This window comes from Sceloporus occidentalis, unplaced genomic scaffold, assembly GCF_023333645.1.
Source record: "Sceloporus occidentalis isolate IW3139 unplaced genomic scaffold, rSceOcc1.0.p SCAF_1, whole genome shotgun sequence".
Classification (NCBI taxonomy): Eukaryota; Metazoa; Chordata; class Lepidosauria; order Squamata; family Phrynosomatidae; genus Sceloporus; species Sceloporus occidentalis.
This window is the reverse complement of record NW_028316981.1, coordinates 305,354,699-305,370,760: the sequence shown is the minus strand read 5'-3', so window position 1 is coordinate 305,370,760 and position 16,062 is coordinate 305,354,699. Positions and strand designations below refer to the sequence as shown.

Sequence of the window (16,062 nt, the reverse complement as noted above, 5' to 3'; positions counted from 1 at the left end):
ACACATTTTCACAGACATCACAAAACAGAGGCATCTGTTATACATTTCTATTAACAGATATTTATCCAATAGGCTAAGCATTATCACATATGGTACTTATCTTAGGAACAGTACACTAGGCAGCTGTTAGAAACAGTGATAGTTGAAGCAGTTGTGCTGCTAAGTGGACTGGTGACTATATTATAGTGTTGTGTAAGTTTTTTTTGATGGATGCTTGTTCAGAGATGTATAGTTCTTTGATTCCATCAAGGAAGCCATGACCCTGTGTTTGCAAGATGTGAGTAGGGCAGCTGATGACTGGAGATTCTGGAAGTCTCTCTTTCATTGGGTTGCCATAAGTTAAAGTTGACTAGATGCAAATAAAAGCAGCAAAGTTCCAAAAGAAAAGAGACTGTATTCCTTAGCAAACGGATGATTGATGACTTAGAGATCTAGTAAAATCATTATATAAGTTATGTGCATAGAGAATAAGAAGTCTCTGTTGCTTCCCAAGAAAAGAGAGAGAGAGAGAGAGAGAGTGTGTTGCTCATTCGGTAATGTAAATAAATAGGCCAAAACAGTGCAAAGCCATGTTTTAATTTCCCCATGCCAAATATGCTGAAATTCCAATGCTTAAAATTCCTTAACGGGAATACTGACATTATGCCTGCTTCATAGGACAATACAGTTGTCCATGTGTTTGGAAGCCCAGTTAACAAAACCAGTGGATTGTTTTTTGTGGGTTTTTCAGGCTATGTGGCCATGTTCTAGAAAAGTTTCTTCCTGACATTTCACCAGCATCTGTGGCTGGCATCTTCAAAGAATGCTTGCCTGGAAAGGACTTGGGTATATATATTGTATGACCTGGAAAGGCAGGAGTGATTTGCATGTGGATTGTTTTGTTGCTAATGGCAGGCCTCAGGGTGGGAGGGTCTGCAAAGGAGGATTAATGTCTGCTTGATAGTGCTCATTGTCTGCTGGGAGATTTCTCATTTGCATTTGTTGAGTCTTTATCTTGCTATTTTTCAGGACTGGTTGCCAAACCTTGTTTACTTTAAGGGTTTCCTCTTTCCTGTTGAAATTGTCCCGGTGTTTGTGGATTTCAATGGCTTCCCTCTGTATCCTGACATGGTAGTGGTTGGCATGGTCCAGAATTTCAATGTTTTCAAACAGTAGTGTTTTCACTAAGTGTGCGTGGTGGATTGTGTAGAAGGAGGCATTCCTGCAAGTAGTCTGGACTCAAGCCATTTAGGGCTTTAAAGGTAATAACAAACACTTTATACCTTTCCTGGACACTAATAGATTGCAAGCCTGAGGGCAGGGAAATGTCTAATTAACAAACTGTAAGCCACTCTGATAGCCTTGGCTGAAGAGCAGGGTATAAATAAATAAGTATTATTAAGTATTATTAATAGGCAGCCAGTAAAGAGATTTTAAAACCGGTGTGATGTGGGTGGCTCGTGAGGTGCCCACGACCAGTCTGGCTGCCATGTTCTGTACCAATAAGTTTCCGAACTTGGCATGAGGGTAGCCCCGTGTAGAGCATGTTACAGAAGTCAAGGTGAGAGGTTACCAGTGCATGTACTACTGTTTCTAGGTCACCCAGTTCCAGGAAGGGCCGCAGCTGGCGTATCAGCCGAAGCTGATAACAGGCACTCTTGACTGTCGCATTTATCTGGGCTGTCATCTGGAGGGATGAGTCAAGAAGCACCCCCAAGCTACGAGCACAATCTTTGAGGGGAAGTGTGACTCCATCCAGAATAGGTGGACATATCTCCATTCCTGGATTAGGGGTCCCTATAACTAGTACCTCCGTCTAACCTGGATTCAGCTTGAGTCGGTTTTCCCTCATCCAGTCTATTTCTGCCCCAAGGCAGGCATTCAGAGGAGAGATGCCATCCTTATTCACTGCTTCAGTCTGAGACATAGTGAAACATATTTGGGTGTCATCAGCGTATTGATAATACCCCGCTCCATGTCTCTGGATGATCTCACCCAGCAGCTTTATGTAAATGTTAAATAGCATTGGGGACAGAATCGCGCCTTGAGGGATGCCTGATTTGAGCTCCCTCTTGGCTGAACAGCTGTCCCCAAGCGACACCATCTGGAACCTACACAAGAGGCAGGACTGGAACCACTACAAAGCAGTGCCCCCGATTCCTAACTTTCTCAGGTGTTCCAGAAGGTTACCATGGTCTATGGTATCGAAGGCCACTGAGAGGTCCAAGAGCACCAGCAGGGTCACACTTCCTCTGTCAGTGCCCAGATGGAGATCATCGACTAAGGTGACTATGGCGGTCTCAGTTCCGTATCCTGCCCTGAAACCAGTTTGAAATGGATGTAGAAAATCCGTTTCATCCACGACAGCTTGGAGTTGAATGGTGACTGCCTTCTCAATCACCTTGCTTAAAAAAGGTAGAAGTGAAACTGGCCGGTAGTTGTTTTTGTCCAGGGGGTCAAGGGAAGGCTTTTTTAAAGTTCAGAGCTAGCAAGAAAGTACTTGTGGCAAGACATACTTCCTTCTGACAGCCTTGAGTCACATGTGGAACTCACTCCCACAAGATATGACATTAAGTGGTTTTTAAAAGTTAGGTTAGGTAGAAAGAGATGACTGACCCAAGGCCATTCAGGAAGTTTTGTGGCTGAGCAGCTTTTAAAGTATGAATCTAAGGTCCAAAACACACTGCAGAAATAATTGAGTTTGAGACCGCTTTAACTGCCCAGGCTCAATGCTAGGGAATTCTGGGAACTCTAATTTTGAGAGACGTTTAGCCTTCGCTGTCAGAGAGCTCTAGTGCCACAATATACCACAATACCCTGGATTTCCTAGCACTGAGCCATAGCAGTTAAAGTGGTCTCGAACTGGATTATTTCTGCAGTGAGTTTTGGACCTAAATCACACTGGTCTTAATCCAAAACTGCAACCACTACAACAGTCATGTGAGGAACAAAGGAGGTATTTGGGGGGTCAAGGAAAATGGCCAAAAAACAAAAGCAATTTCTTTTTCTGATGCCGGCAGTTTCTTTCTCCATTGCCTCCATTTTTCTGATCTTGTACTCATCCCAGATCTTGTACTCTTGTAGCTCTGCTATGTTTATAATTCACATACTTGGCCTCAAAGTTAGAGAGTAGATGGGGAAGAGGGTTGCCAGGCTAAAAACTGGAGAGGGCTCCTGTATCTTTAATGTAGCTTTGAGAGAATTACAGCCAGGGTTTCTTGTTATGCAAACAGGTACTGTAACAAAAAAGAGCTGCTCAAATTCAATCATCTATGAGGTGAAACAGACTAGTGGAATGAAGCAGATTCCAGCTGCTTTGGAGGCATGCCAATTAGATAACGCATACCTCCAAAGCAGCTGGAAGCTGTGCCGAAACTGTGCTCCGGTCCTTTGGACCAGAGCAGAAAGGAGCTTGGATAATCCAATTCCTGTCAGCCCTTGTGTGCATGGCCTGCCTTGGGAGCAGGCCATGCAGTCGGATGTTCAGACCCACTTCTGGCTGGAGTGGACTTGGCCCGTTCTTTCCCATCCATCTGCTCCGGCCCTATGCAACCATTAAAGGTATAGGAGCAGTGTCCAGTTTTCCTAGTGGGGAACCAAAGGAACACATTTGGGGAATCTGTAGGTTCTGTAGGTTCCCAGCCACAATTCAGCCCAGAGCCATTGATTCTTAGGTCGCGTTCCCACTTGCCTATAAAGCAGATCATGAAGTGAATTAAGAGGTGTTCCCACTGATGCCCGAATTAGTTCCTCAATGCCCTGGAATCATTTCCACTGTGATTCGATTCAAAATTGAATTATATTGTATAATTCTAATTAGATGCCTATAAACCAGTTTTAAAAAATAGTAGGTTATAACGCGGGTTATTTTTGAAAGCGGGGTACGATTCGCGGTATCCGAATGGGAACGAAAGGGTGTCTGATTTGGGAACCTGGAGATGGGAGGAGCAGCACTCAAGGGGCTGGCCTGGGGGTGTCACCCTCTTTGGTCTCTTTCTGCATTGCCAGCACCATTTTCTTTCTTCCATTCGCATAGCCTTTCCCCCGGTGGATTGCAGCCTGCCCTCTGCTCCTCATTCATAGACCGATGTGTGAGAAGAGCCATTGAACACAATTTTTAACTATTCTTTTTTCTTTTTTCACCTCTGCCTGAGCAGCAGATGGGCTTTGCAGGACATCCCTGCTTGATCGCCCCCCAGACAGCCCAGGGAGCAATGGAAGAGGCAAAGAGATTTTGGGGAATGGAGAGCCTGGACATCCAGGGATCTGAGGGGGGGGGGGGAATTGAACCTTCTCTTCTCTCTTCCCCAAAGATTCTCTCCCCAATAATGAAGCCCGCTGCCTTCTTTGCCAAGCCTCCTTCTAGTCTGGGGAGACACAACAGAAGAGCCTTGGATGCAGCCAATTTTCATTGGCTGCCCTAAAAATAAAAAAACCCTAGACTTGTGACGTCTGAAGCCTACGCGCTTGATTGACAGCTTGTGGACACAAATGGGAACGGGGAGCAAGTTAATCCGCTTTAAAATAAAGCAATTTAAAATAAATGGGAATGAAAACAGGGTCTAAATGAATCGAGGTAATTTGCTCCTTTTAGTAATGGAAACGATGAAAAAAATTTGAATTATTACCGGAACATAATCCAAATCAGAATCGCGCCAGTATAATCCGTTTTATCTGCCAAGTGGGAACGCCCCCTTAGAGTGCTTCCAGGTAAGTTCATTTATGCTATTTTTTAAAAACCCTCTTCTTAGTCTGTAAGCATAGAGCAAGGGTGGGGAAAGTTCATCCCAGGGGCAACATGTAATTCCCAGGGCCATTTTGTGGCCCCCAGGGGGTCAAAATATATTTTCAAACAAATTTTAAAAACTCTTTTTCTTTGGTCCAGGATGCCCTCAAATGTACTCTAGGAGGCGTGGAAGGATTCCACTGCCCCCCTCCCCCATGTTTGGAGCCACCCTGCCTCACCTGGGGGAGGGGGTCAATATTGTTTTTTGGGGGGAAAGCTTTTTTTTTTGAAAGAATCTTTTCAAAAACACTTGTTGCTCCAGAATGCCTCCAAATGTTCTGTAGGGGATGTGGAGGCCATTTCAACCATATTTGCTGCCCCTTGAGCCCCTCAGGTGGTTTGTGATGCTATTTTGGAATGCTGTTGGCCCTGGCTGTGCCATTTCAAACACAGGAAAGGAAGTTTTTTCTAACAAGAAATGATCTGAAAATTGGGTTCCAGATCATTTTATGCTGGAAAAAGGCATTTGCGGGGACTAAAATGGTCCAGAGAGCACAGAAATGTAGTGAAGTGTGTGGGGGGTATTTGAAGGCATCCCCCTCCCCCCAATTTTGTTTTTAAAATCTTTTTTCATGGGATACGGTAAGAATGATGCAGCCCTCTCAGGTCTTCGGCAGAGTATACCTGCCAACATTTCACGTATAAAAATGGTGACATTTGAGGCCAAGCAACAACATAATGTGCTCAACATAGCGATGGTTATTAATAAGCAAGAATGTATAAAAAGGAGAGGTAGCAGAAGTTTGCTTTTGCCTGAGTCTATGGGGAAAGGCATGATTCCACCCCTCCTCACTTCTCCCTACTGTTTTGAATGCAAATTACTTTTGTACTTTGAACTCAATTTGCAGCAATCTGAGAACAAACAGAGAAAGTGGGAGGAGGAGAGAGAAACTGGGACATTTTAAAAGCATCTGAAAAAGTGGGATGACAGACAATTAATGGTGACTGTACCTGCCAAATCTGTATAGTTGGAGGGTTTGGGGTGTATAGTCTGTCCCCTAACCACTAACTGTTGTGCACATTTTGTGTATGTGATAGCTATATCAGTACATGATGATATCTATTTGGACTGACATGATAAGCTATTCTTGACCCAATGCAGATTTTGGGTGTTCCGCATATGAAGGTACAAGAAACACAACTAAAGCAATATGAACACAGCGTCAGTTTATCATGTTTTGCGAGGATGACGCTCTTTCAACCATCCATGGCTTGAAAATATATATATTTTTAAGAAACCCCAAAAGCAAACCTTGGTTTTGCCATTTTACTATGCCACTCTGTATAATGGGATTTGAGCCTCCATGGATTTTGGTATCCCATGGTGGGGTCATGGAACCAAACCCCAGAGGATACCAGGGCCCACTGTACCTGGAATCTGCAGGGTGATGTGAGTGTAGATTACACAAAACCAGGATGTGTAAGTATGTTGCAGCTGAATACTTCTACTGCTTCACCTGAAATCCACTATGGAGCTATGATAAGACAGTTGAGAGGCTGGGCATTGATTCTGGAAACGTACACAGAGAGGGAAATAGAAGTTCAACACATTTTCCCCTCCTGCAAGGATACTGGCTGGGTCACACAGCAGCTGTCACATTGCATTAGCTTGGGGAGTATTTCTCTCTGCAATGCCGCTTGTATGAGCAGTGAGAGATTGGTGCCTGTTTGTTCATCAAGCAACACTCTTCTCACGAGACTGGTGTGCTTGCTCCTTTTGCATGCAAAATGAGGCAAGTATTCATGTGCAGCAGGAATCCAGAGGCCTGTAGATTTGTTATCTGTGAAAAAGGATTTTAGAACATGGCAGTGTAATTTTATACTGCCATCACTCCTGGATATTTCTATTGTCTGAAGATAATTTGCTCTTTTGGCTATTGAAAATCATTGTACAATATAGTTGGCTAGATCGGCGTTCACATCCTCAGTCAGCCTGGAAGCTCACTAGGGACCCTATCGCATGAGGTTAAGGCAGCAGCTTACCTTTCCTGAATCCAGTGCTAATTCTGGAGGCTGCAGAATCCTATCACACAGAAATCACCACTGAATCACCGCCCAGGTCCATCCCAGATGCAGCCCAGGTCCTGTAAGCCGCTTCTGTGGCCATTTTTATTATTTTATTTATTTTTAGAAGTTGGAAGCTTACATTTCCAAATGCATCCCTGCATTTAAATAACTTTCTGCATCATATCTATGCTGTAAATGCTGACACAAAAGGTATTGCTTTTTCATATTTTCTGAATCTGTGCTTACGGTACATGTCTTCCATCACTTGCACCCAGTAGCTTCATTATCCATAAAGAGTTTGTTGTGCTTTACCATGTCAAAGAGGCCATGTCCCTGTCCCAAGAAATATTTTGTTGTTGTGTACCTTCAGGTCATTTCTGAATTATAGCAACCCTGAGGTGAACCTGTTATGGAGTTTCCTTGACAAGATTTGTTCAGAGAGTTTGCCATTGCCTTTCTCCAGTGCTGAAAGAATGTGATTTACCCAAAGTCATTCAGTGGATTTCCATGGGAAAGCAGGGACTTGAATTCTCATTTCCAGAGTCATAGTGCAACCCTCAAACCATTACACGAGACTGGCTCCCCCATGACATTTATAGTCTAAATATTTACATAGGCCTCTGCAGCTTAGTCCTAAATAGCCCAGAGGTACCAGATCATGTCTGATTTTGGAAGCTGAGAAGGGTCAGCTCTAGTTAGTGCTTGGATAAGAGACTGCGAAACAAATTCCAGGTGCTGTATTTCAAAGGAGGAATTGGCAAAACGATCTCTAAGTTTTCCTTGCCTAGGAAAACCCTATGAAACCTTACAGTCTGGTCAGTGTAAGTTGACAGGCGACTTGATGACACATGCACACATGCTGCAGCTTAACCTACCTATTTTGTTCTGTTCGCCAACCAAGCCCTTGTTCTTACTGTTCCCATAACTGGTAGTGACAGCCTCCAACATGGAGAAGCCTTCCCAAGTGTATTTGCCAGGTGTTTGCTTCTTTATCCCTTAGGCTCTAGATAAAATCTTGTAAAAACCTCTGACAAGATGTCATAAGGATCTATTTTATTATTCTGATTTATGCTTTGATGTTGTATTGGTGTATTGCTTGTTTTTTGGATGGTCATTTATGCTTTCTGATTTTAGTCATTCTTAAATTGTTGCTTAATTTCTATAATATTTCCATAGTAACTTGTGAGATAAAATACACTGACTTATTCATAGGTTTTAATTTTGTCCTTTTGGAAAAATATGTTGGCAAGAGAATATTAAAAAGAATACTAAATTGAGATTCAGGCTGCAAGCTGTACTCTTTGAGATTTTATGGAGTTACTAAATAAAAAATGTTGTTGTTAAATACCTTCAAGTCAACTTTGACTTATGGCGACCCTATGAATGAAAGATCTGCAGGTCACCCTATCATCAACAGCCTTGCTCAGGTCTTGCAGACTCAAGGCCGTGGCTTCCCTGATTGACTCTATCCATAGGTCTTTCTTTTTTCCTCCTTCCTTCCTAGCATTATCATCTTTTCTAAAGAATCATGTCTTCTTATAATGTGGCCAAAGTATGGCAGGCTCAGTTTACGGTAGTCATCTTGACCTCTAGACCCCTCTGCGTAGGGCTGGGAATTGTCACAAGGAACATCTTCCCTTCTTTGGAACAAATGCAGAGAATGACCCATTGGTGTGCCATTTTCTAAAAATATGTTTTTCTCAAAGTTATATGTGTATATTATGTGGGTATAAGACAGCCAGGATGGTATAGTGGTTTGAGCATTTACGGTAACTAGGACTCTGGAGACTAGGGTTCAATTCCAACCTCAGTCATGAAGCTCAGTGGGTGGCCTTGGGCACGTTGTATGCTCTCATCCTCAGGAGAAGGCAATGGCAAACCTCCTCTGAACAAATCTTGCCAGGGGCTCATGGCTGACTCAGCCTTGAATCCTTCCGAGGTGAATAAAATGAGCACCCAGCTTATTGGGGGCCATTAGCTTACAGTTGTAAACCATTTAAAGACTGCTTAGTGTGGTATGAAGTGGTATATAAATGAAGCTGCTATTGCTATGATAGGATCACCTTAAGGTTGCCATAAGTCAGAAACGACTTGAAGGCACATAACAACAACGATCACAAAAATTTGATTGGAAATGTGTTGGTTACAGTGAAGATGGTTGTAGAGGCTGCTACTAGTAATGGAAGTCTAATGGATGATTGCATATGACAGACTGGCTCCAAAAAGGTCTTTGCGTAGCTGAAATGGACCCGTTAACTGGATTAACACAGCTGTCAAATAGCAATGGGAAGAGATAAAAACTGTTCCAGAGACAGGACAATCACTTTAAGAGCTTCAGAGTATCTTTGTAATACTGTATATAGGGACAATCACTTTAAGAATCTCCACTGAGAGACATTTGCTTAGAGTCTATATATAATTTTAATGTTTACTGATTTTTTAAAAAGGAAAAAGGAAATGGCATTTGCTTGCAAGCCACTTTGAAGGCTAGTTAGTAGAAAAATTTAATATTAACACAATAAAGGTGTTTTTGGCTGGTGCTTATCATGTGTTGTCATGTACATTATACAGTATGCCCTTGGCATTCATGGGGGTTAGGGGTGCAAGACCATCGTGAATATGAAAAAAATGTGAATGTGGAAAAAGCTCAGGACAGAGGAGGAGTGTGCACATCTTTCCAAACTGCTCCATTCCTGTTGGGAGGGGGGAAAGCCCAGGATAGGAGGAAAACAAGAAGAAGGTGATTTGTCTTAAGTGGCAGTGTTACAAGGTGTGACTAGTTTCACTGGGGTATGATGCTGTCACTATAGAGCAGGCTTTACAGGTGCCTGGTGCTCTCTTAGAGACCTATAAAATGATTCTGAAAGAATATTTCTATTCTCAGCTGCCAGTAACTGTGTGCCCAGCAGATAATCCAATGGTAAATCCATTTTTTTCTTCTGAGCTGTCAGTTAGATCTAATGGAATATCTGACACAGTGCCATAATTTACTGGGGAAATATGCACTCTTCAGTCCCTCTGCTTACACACCAGAAACTGCATACAAATCAGAAATGGACACAGAAATTCTGTTCTGGAGAATCTGACCTTAAAAATGAAAGCAAATTTCTAGCCTTTATGACTTTGGTAACATGCTTGGAAGTATAAGGACTGTGGTAACATGCTTGGAAGTATAAGGACTGTGCTTGCTGAAACTACAGACAATGCTACACAAGCTATGAAATTTACCACACAATCCTGGTTGTTAACCAGGGTGCAAGAGTGTCAGGAGAGGTGAAAAGTGCTCTCATAATCCCATGTGAAAATGACCTGGCTCTTCTACAGGTTATTTTGCACACTGTTGACAGAAAAGAGGCATTGTGTGATGAAGGCAGTTTGTTTAGAACATGCTGTGATAACAGAGATGCTGTCAGTCTGATTAAAAAACACAGAAGAGTGTGATTTACACAGCACAAGTACAAAGGCAAAATAGGAACTTAGGATCTCTTCCAACCTTGCGGTGCTATGATTGCAAAAAAAAAAAAAAAAAAAAAAAAAAAAAAAAAGTTTAGCCAAGCAAAGCTAGTCCTTTTGTTAGATGGATTGGCTGCTTGTTATCATTAGCTGGCTTTGAAGTTTGAAGATGCCTCATCCAATTCCTTCCCACTCTCCATCTGATGCCAAGGAATGGGCTCACTTACACTGTCTGCATATGACAATGAAGAACAGCCAGCATGGTGTAGTGGTTTGAGTATAGGACTAGGACGCTGGAAATCAGAGCTAACCTACTCACCTATGGAAATCTGCTGAATGAGTGAGGGCAAATCACACCCTCTCAGCCCAAGAAAACCGCATGATAGGTTTGCCTCAGGGTCACCATAAATTGGAAGCAACTTAAAGACACAAAAGAAGAACAGAGAAGAATAAACTGATAGGCAATTGCCAAAGTTCATTTCTGCCAAAATGCAAATGTTTGAGGAGCAGTGGTATCACACACACTCCTTAATGTGTCACCTGGTGTGGTCTGCATCCCCTAGTGAGACCACTGCCTTTTGAAAATCATTGGTGCAAGAAAGGAGAGATCTCCATTCTGTTGATGAATTGGATGAATTCTTCTTCTTGAGAAGAAAGATAGCACTGCTGCTTCAAAATGACTAAAGAAAAGGCATTTGTTCAGCACATTTGGGTAGTAGCATAATTCTACAAAGTTAGAGGTGGAAAAAACACAAGAGTTATTATCATAGTAAATGCTCTATGGTTTTATGGAAGAAGATGAGAGAATCCTCTCTAACATTGAGTACTATTGTCCTAATAACAGTAATGTAACAACAACAACAGTAGTAGCAATCACAGTTACATATATTGTGATGTCCTGCCAGGACTGATTGAATTTCCCCCTGCATTTTCTTTCATGTTGGTTCAGGCCATAGAATATTTTAGTGTAGGAAAGTCATTGTATTAGTTTGTGGGAGGAGCTGTAGGATTCCCCTGCATTTTTTCCAGGTTTGGTTTGCCCTTTCCCAGCCTGCTCTGCTGTAGCTGGAAGGTTTTAGTTGGGAGCTGTCTTTTTGGTGGCAAACAGGCCCAGACAGCTGGAAAGGGCATTTCTTACACCTCAGCCAAATTAGTTACCAATTTAGCCAATTTAGTTACCAAGTACCTTAGCCATTTTAGTTACCAATTTAGCCAAATTAGTTACCATCAGCAAGAAAATAGAGGAATTCAGGAGCTGAAAGACCCTGCACCAGCTCCATTGAGTGAGGAGAGCAAACCAACATCAGACCCAGAAAGATGACATCCGGAAGATTGCTGAAGCTGTAAAGTATCTTTTGTTTAGAGCTGGGGAGGAGAAAACTCTTTGTTTTTGTCCTATAAATTAAATTTCCCCCCTTTTGAACTTTACATTCAGCTTCAGAGCCTTTTTTGGGTAAAGAGTTTGATTTCACCAGGGTACCAGTGTTGCACACCCAAACCTGCCACCACCTTTAGTTGGGTGTGTCTTCACATATATGCATGTATACATACATACTACATACATACATTGACTTTTGCTTTTGCTATGGAAGTAGCCATGCTTGAACATTCTCAGCTTCAGCACCTCCTTTCCTGTGGGACTGGTTATGCTGATGTAACTTGAACAGTTGAACTGAACTAATATAATAGAGGGCTGAAATGAGATAAAGCACCATATGCTATGTAATGGTCCCAAACCTTTTATTTCTTAAATAAAATTTGGGGTGGGGGAGCTTTTTAAAGAAATAATAGTTTTTGGTAGGGTTTTGAAGAAAGAAAAGTTTTTGGACTATCACATAACATGTGGGACACTGTCTCATTTCAATCTTCTACTGTGAATGCATGCTTTCCCGTTTTTTGTTTTGTTCCAAAACTAGTAAAATACAGAATGTTCATAAACATTGCAACTTCTCCATCAGTTTATCTAGAATCTTAAAATCTTGCCCAGGCCGAAAGCTATATATATTTGTGTACTGAGGACCAGTATGAGAAACAGGGAAACTAGGTGACAGGGTTGAAGAAATAATGTGGAGTAGATGATGGGTTGTCTCTTCAGTGTTGTGATCTAGCCATTGTAGAAAGGCAAGAAAGCCAAAAGCTGATGTGGAAATGCATGCGGGTACTATTGAATGTATACCACTGAAGACAAAAGATGAATTCTGTTGTGCAGTTATTTGTGGAAATATCTTGGTAATTCATGGTAAAACTCCTTCCTCTGTATCAGAGATATCTCTTTTATTCCTTCAGGGTTACCTGTCAGAAGGCTTGGTAACAAAATGGTATCGATCGCCTCGTTTGCTCCTCTCACCCAACAACTACACTAAAGCAATTGACATGTGGGCAGCTGGTTGCATTTTAGCAGAGATGCTTACAGGAAAGATGCTCTTTGCTGGTAAGTCACTAATTCCTATCTTTTTAAAACCCTTTCCCTTCTCTTCCTGATGTGTGTCTGTGGAAACTTCCTGTATATTCTCATACCTATTTAAACAATACAGTATTTGGGAACTGCCAGTGTGGTGTATTGGTTTAAGGGTTGGATTAGGACTCTGAAAGATCAGAGTTCAAATCCCCACTCAGCCATGGAATCCACTAGGTGACCTTGGATAAGCCACACTCTTTGAGTCTTGGAGGAAAGCAACAGCATGGTCCCTCTGATCAAATCTTGCTAAGCAAACCACATGATAGGGTCACCTTTGGCTCACTATAAGTCAGAAACAACTTGAAGACACAACAGTTTGGAAACCTATAGCATGTGAACTTTCTGTAGATCACATTGCTTATTTGTGGCATGCTGCTAGTGCTAGAAATCTTGTCATCCCATGTATAGTTTAAAAATAGTAGAAGAAACAGAAAGTAGTTGATTCCCATGATTTTGGAAATAATTTTTTAAAAATAAATAAATAAAAGGCAACAGAGAAATGTTTTGCTTCTCAGCAGCAAACATACTTGTCCACAAAACCAGCCCTTTATTGTGAACTTGCCAGGTAATAGGTCTGTTATTATTATTATTATTATTATTAAGCTTTATTTATATAGCGCTGTAAATTTACACAGCACTGTACATACAATCTTTTAATTAGACGGTTCCCTGCCCTCAGGCTTACAATCTAAAAAGACATGACACAAAAGGGGAAAGGAGTGGAGGATGGAACCAGATGCCTTCTGGGAAGGACTCAGTTCCTTTGGGGATGCCTGATGGGATTGGCCCACCCCTCTCTCCCTCAGAAGCCAGGATGGAGTCAGATGTTCACAGCAGAGCCTAAACTGTGTCAGATTCAAATGCAAAAAGAGAAAACTGTCTTCATTAATGCCTAGTCCTATATCTGATTACTTGACTTCCCCACTTAGCTACCCTCATTGCTCCCCTGGATTCATACTTTCTCACTATCCACATCTATGTCAGAGATTTTAGTGCTTATACATCAGAATCAGGAGATCTGGTCATCAGTATAGTGGTGACAAACTATATGAATGCTGCCCCTTTTGTCTCCCTGTGGCCACTGCTTTAATTTGTTGTTGTTGCCGTCGTCATGTGCCTTTGAGTCATTTCTGACTTATGGCAACCCTAAGACAAATCTATCTTGGGGTTTTTATGGCAAGATTTGTACAGAGGAGGCTTGCCATTGCCTTTCCCTGAAGCTGTGAAGGTATGCCTTGCACGAGATCATCCAGTAGATTTTATGACTGAGCTGGGAATTGTATCCTAGTCTCCAGAGTTATAGTCTGTTACTCAAATCACTATGCCACATACATATGTATTTATGTGATTTCACAACTGAACCCCCACAAAGCTGGTGAGTGATAGCAATAGCTTCAGGAAGAGGTTAGCTAAAAGGTTTTGATGCATGTTTTGAACAGGTTTGGAAGTAAGGATCTTGACACTCAAGCATGTTGGACAGCATTTTGAGAAATGTTGTACATAATCCTAAAGGTTTAGGTTGAGTGTAAAGTGATGGACCCTGCAGACTAGAAATCCTCACAGTGGGTTCCAGGTAATGCCATAGCCCTTTCCCCCCACCACCATGGCACCTTGCCAAGCAAGAGATAAGCTGCTGATCTTCTCTTGTTGCACTGCAGTATCTCTACTTCAAATTGCTATTGTCTATTACTGCAACTATAAGCATCAGGTAAAACAAAGGCTCAGTTAGGGCTTTCCCTTGTTCTTTTAATCCACCAACTGTTGCTTGGGTCCTCAGTCTGAGTAATCTATCTCTGATATTCCACTGGCCAGCCCTAAACCTGTGCACCACTGTCCTTTGACGTATGCCCTTTCTGTTTTGGACACTAACTGTACTCTGTGACCATCTCCTAATTAGAATGAAAATATTAGAAGGGCCACATTGGATCAGCTGTTGGTCTTGTTAATTGCCAACAAGTTGACTTCAACTTACAGTGATCCTATGAATGAGACCTTCAAGAGCCTCTGCTTAGGTCTTGCAAACTTAGCCCTGAGCTTTCTTGATGGAATCAATAACCCTTTCTTCAACTCTTATCAACAGAACATTCTGTTCACACAGTGGCCAGACTGCTGCCCATAGGAAGCCCATGGCTGCATTTGCACTGCAAAAATAATGCAGTTTGACATTGCTTTAACTATCATGGCTCCATCCTGTGGAATCCTGGGATTTCTAGTTTGTTGTAGCACCAGAGCTCTCTGACAGAGAAGGCTAAATATCTCACAAAACTACAGATCCCAGGATTCTATAACATGGAGCCATGGCAGTTAAAGTGATGTCAACCTGCATTATTTCTGCAGAGCAGATACAGCCCACAAGTGGGATAGGAGATTATGCCCTCCATTTAAACTGTACCCTCTGTTTCATTTCAAATGCTCCTCCTAAAATAGCAGAAACTTAAAGAAGAGATCTCAGGCAATACCTAGCTAATAGATATTCTGGCCCTGGTTGTGGTGATTGCTGATGATCCTTTTTTGTTGGCTTATGCAACCCAAAAGCAGCATCTTAAGCAAAGCAGCCCTTTGAGTGCTGCTGGGGAAGAAAGCAATTTGAAATACTGTAGATTTCATACTTTCACGATAAACCGCATCTAAAAACTGGAAGAAAATATTCTCTCTTTTCATTATGACAACATGCTTTCAAGTCTCCTGCTAACCTATGTCCCTGGCGCTTATTAAGAAGAAAATATTCTTAACAAGAATAAGAGGCTTCCTCACCTGCTAGAAGGTTGCTGGCACAGTCTCTATGCAACAGCTGGAAAAGGAGGCCATTAATATTTATTCAGGCATCAAATGCACCCCCTGATGCCACTGAACAAATAAACATCCCTCCTTCTCAGTTTGACCTGGCCGTCTTTCTTCTTTGCTATTATTATTGTACCATCACAGCCCATTATTTATTTTGCAAGGCTGCAGGATTTTGACACTCTAGTAAGCAACTGCACACAGCTTTCTCTAAATATATAATAAGCTCCATTAATAATAGATTTCTAAGTCTTGGTTGTCCATAATAATGTCACCCAAAAGACTTGGTTGCATAGGCTGTGGTACCGAGCAGTGATGGCCAACTTCTTCAGCTTGGGGGATTGTTTTGTCCCCAAGAAAAAGTGTTTGGAGATCTGAATCTCCCAATATGTTCCACCAAAGATAGGATAACAATAGTTTCTCACTTTCTAACCATGACTGGTTTTTAGCAACCGCTAAAAGAACACTTCAGATGCAGGTACAGTGGCTTGTATTCAGGTGTACAGGTGGGACCTGTAACAAAATTTTGGCAATATGCAGTACTCCTGGTTCATTCTGCCAGAGAGCCAGTCTCCCCCTTCTTTAACATACTCTATTC

At 42.0% G+C, this 16,062-nt stretch overlaps 1 protein-coding gene across 2 annotated transcripts in view; it reads left to right on the top strand.

Annotated features, from left to right (window-relative positions):
• The window catches only part of LOC149324185 (mitogen-activated protein kinase 4-like), a 101,923-nt gene that overhangs the window by 71,904 nt on the left and 13,957 nt on the right, over nt 1-16,062 (top strand). For both annotated transcript variants that reach the window (XM_089497406.1, XM_089497407.1), the window contains exon 3: nt 12,512-12,656. In XM_089497406.1, the coding sequence (XP_089353532.1) occupies nt 12,512-12,656 (145 nt within the window). The remainder of the gene's footprint in view (nt 1-12,511; nt 12,657-16,062) is intronic.